Genomic DNA, 3,567 nt, shown 5'->3' on the forward strand with positions numbered 1-3,567 from the left:
GCGATCCCGGTGCCTCGGAGATCAACTCGCCCCGTGCGCCGCCGCCCCCCCCCCACCCCGGGCCGGGGCCCCGGTAACGGGGACGGAGGCGCCTGACGCAAGCGGAACTCGGCGGGGCGGAGCGGGGGTCCCCCGGCGGCCGCCCCCCCCCCACACCACCGCGGCGGCCGGAGGAGGACTCCCGGGGAGGCAGCTCCGTCCGACCGGAGACGCGGGGTCGTGGCTCGGGAAACCGGGGAGGGGTGCGCGGGGAGAGTGGGGCGGCGGGGGGGGGGTGGAGAGGCGGAGACTGGCCCGGGCGGGGAGGGAGGGAGGGAGGGAGGGAGGGAGGGGCGGCGCGGCCCGAGCCCCCCTCCCTCTCCGGTGGGGGGGCAGGCTCCCTCTGGCCAGAGGCTGACTCGGCTCCCTCCACTCCCGCCGGCCTCTCCCTGGAGGGGGGTTGGGGGGGGGCGGAGGAGGAGGAGGAGGAGGAGAGGGAAGAGAAAGAAGAAGAGGCGAGCGCCGAGCGAGCGCGGCCCGCGGCGAGGCAGCCCAGCCGCGGCGGGCGACGACCGCGTCTCCAACCCCGGGACCCGGGGGGCCGCCGCCGCCGCCGCGCCGAGCCGGGCCGGGCCGGGCCGGGCGCGCCCGGAGCGGGGGGACTCGGGGGCCGCCCGGGACTCGGACGATCTCCCTCCCGGGGTGGGTTGCACACACGCACACACCCCCCCACACACCCACCCCACCCCACCCCCGGACTTAAGGCGATCGCACGGCTGCGCCCCCCACCCTCATCCACCCACCCACCCCACCCTCCCCACCCACCCGACGACTCCGGACGATGGCGACCGCGCGCCCTTAACTCGAGCACCCGGCCGCGGCGATCCTCCGCCACCTGAAGCTCCCGAGCAACCACCGCCACCACCGCCCGACCTCGAGCAGCCCTCGAGGGGGACGGACGGACGGACGGACCGAGGGGGGGGGAGGACACCCCACCAGGCCGGCCTCGGGGCGCACCCGGCTGGGTCATGATGTCCAGCTACCCGGAGCCCGAGGACGCCGCGGGGACCCTGCTGGGCCCGGACCCCGGCCGCGGAGGAGGAGGAGGAGGAGGAGGAGGCGGCGCCGACCCCGAGGCGCCGCCGTCGAGCCCGGGCAAAGGCGGCGGCGGGGTGGGCGGCGGCCCGGGCCCGGAGAAGCCGGACCCCGCGCAGAAGCCGCCGTACTCGTACGTGGCGCTGATCGCCATGGCGATCCGCGAGAGCGCCGAGAAGCGGCTGACGCTGTCGGGCATCTACCAGTACATCATCGCCAAGTTCCCGTTCTACGAGAAGAACAAGAAGGGCTGGCAGAACAGCATCCGCCACAACCTCTCGCTCAACGAGTGCTTCGTGAAGGTGCCGCGCGAGGGCGGCGGCGAGCGCAAGGGCAACTACTGGACGCTCGACCCGGCCTGCGAGGACATGTTCGAGAAGGGCAACTACCGGCGCCGCCGCCGCATGAAGCGGCCCTTCCGCCCGCCGCCGCCCGCGCACTTCCCGCCGCCCAAGGGGCTCTTCGGGGCCGGGGCGCCGCCGGGCGGGCCCTGCGGCGGCGGCGGCGGCGGCGGCGGCGTGGCGGGCCCCGACGGCTACGCCGGCTACCACCTGGCGCCCCCCCCCAAGTACCTGCAGCCCGGCTTCCTCAACAACTCGTGGCCGCCGCTGCCCCAGCCGCCCTCGCCCATGCCCGGCTACGCCTCCTGCCAGATGGCGGCGGCCGCGGCGGCGGCGGCGGCGGCGGCGGCCGCGGCGGCCTCGGCGGGGCCCGGGAGCCCCGGGGCGGCGGCGGCCGCGGTGGTCAAGGGCCTGGCGGGGCCCGCCGCCGCCGCCGCCGCCTCCTACGGGCCGTACCCCCGCGTGCCGGGCATGGCGCTGCCCCCCGGGGTGGTGAACTCCTACAACGGCCTGGGGGGCCCCGCCGCGGCCGCGCCGCCCCCGCCGCACCCGCCCCCGCCGCACCCGCACCCCCTGCACCCGGCCGCCGCGCCCCCGCCGGCCCCGCCGCCGCCGCACCACGCCGCCGCCGCGCCGCCCCCGGGGCCCCAGCTCAGCCCCGCCAGCCCCGCCACCGCGGCGCCCCCGGGGCCCGCGCCCGCCGCCGCCGGCGCGCCCGGCCTGCAGTTCGCCTGCGCCCGGCAACCCGAGCTCGCCATGATGCACTGCTCCTACTGGGACCACGACAGCAAGGCGGGCGCGCTGCACTCGCGCCTGGATCTCTGAGAGACGCCGCCGTGGCGGGGGAGGGGGGGGGGCGGTGTGTGTGGAGAGGAGGGGGTGGGGGAGACCCCCGCGCGCCCCCGGACCCCGGCCACGACGCTCGCCCATCGCGTCCTCCGGTTCCCCCCCCACCACCGCCGCCGAGGCCACGGCGTCGGCTCTCCGCCGCGCCAAGCGCTCGGCCCCGCGGCCTAGGCCTCGTCCCCCGCCGCCGCCCGAGCCCCGGAGCCCCGGAGCCCCGGCCGCACCACCCGGGCCGCAGACTCGGAGGCTCTGCGCGCGCACCGCGCCTCGCGTTCCACTTTCCGCGCCCGACGGCCGCGCGATCTTTGCCTTTAAAACAAACAACAAACAACCAAAAGAAGGCGCGTGGGGCCGAACCCGCGACCGGGGCGGCGAGGGACCCACCTGCCCGACGGCCCGGCGCCCGGCGGATCCTCTCGGAGCGCTTCGGAAGCCGCCACCACCACCACCACCACCACCACCATCATCACCATCACCATCGCCCCGGTCAGGGGTGACCCCAACGCGGGTAACCCCCCGCGCCCCGGCTCGGTGACCTGCGCGCCCCACCATCACCACCACCACCCCCCACCCGTCCGAACCCCATGGACACCCCGGGGCGCACCAGGTGACTGGAGTCTCCTCCGCGGTCCGCCGCCGCGCCGGCGGGGGTGGAAAGGAAGGAAGGACGTCTCCAGATTCCCGCGCCCGGCTCGCGCCTTGGAGAGAGAGACAGAGAGAGAGAGAGAGAGAGAGAGAGATGGGGGGTGGGGAGTGGGGGGGGTAAGGGGGGGGTCGGTGAGGCTTGTTCCCAAAGATGCCACTAAAGATGTTTTGTTTTGTTTTTTAAGACGGAAAAGCAATTTTTCACGGGGCGGGCGTGGGGTCCAGAACCCGGTCCAAGCGCTTCACGGCCTTCCTCGCGCGGCGGGTGTGCGCGCGCGCGCGCGTGTGGTCAATCGAAAGCGCTTTCGTTCTCGGGCGTCCGTGCGTGCCTCAGTTTCCCTCCCGGGGTGGGAGGGGGTGGGGGGTGGGGGGGATGGAATGGCAGTGGAATTCCAGCCTGGCCTATCTTCAGAAAGTCCGCGTTCAGAGGGAAGGACAGACAGGATAGCCGGCCGCCGAGAGGAGGGTGGGTTTGTGTTCTGCTTTCTGGTTTCTGGTTTTTGTTTGTTTGTTGTTGTTGTTGTTGTTTGGTTTTTTTTTTTAATTTTGTCTCTCAATCGGACCCAGGGGAAGATTATTCTGTCTTTATCTGAAAAAAAAATTAATAGAATAGAATTAGAATTAAAAAGAAAATACCTCCCCCCTCCCAGATCTTCAGATA

At 73.6% G+C, this 3,567-nt stretch overlaps 1 protein-coding gene across 1 annotated transcript; it reads left to right on the plus strand.

Moving 5' to 3' along the window:
• Nucleotides 1–1,007: 1,007 nt before the first annotated feature.
• On the plus strand, nt 1,008–2,240 carry Foxl2 (forkhead box L2). The gene has a single exon (XM_048334905.1). It carries the CDS (start codon nt 1,008–1,010, stop codon nt 2,238–2,240), a length of 1,233 nt encoding a protein of 410 aa, XP_048190862.1.
• Nucleotides 2,241–3,567: the final 1,327 nt, after the last annotated feature.

The sequence above is a fragment of the Perognathus longimembris genome, chromosome 26 (genome assembly GCF_023159225.1).
Source record: "Perognathus longimembris pacificus isolate PPM17 chromosome 26, ASM2315922v1, whole genome shotgun sequence".
NCBI classification, from domain to species: Eukaryota; Metazoa; Chordata; class Mammalia; order Rodentia; family Heteromyidae; genus Perognathus; species Perognathus longimembris.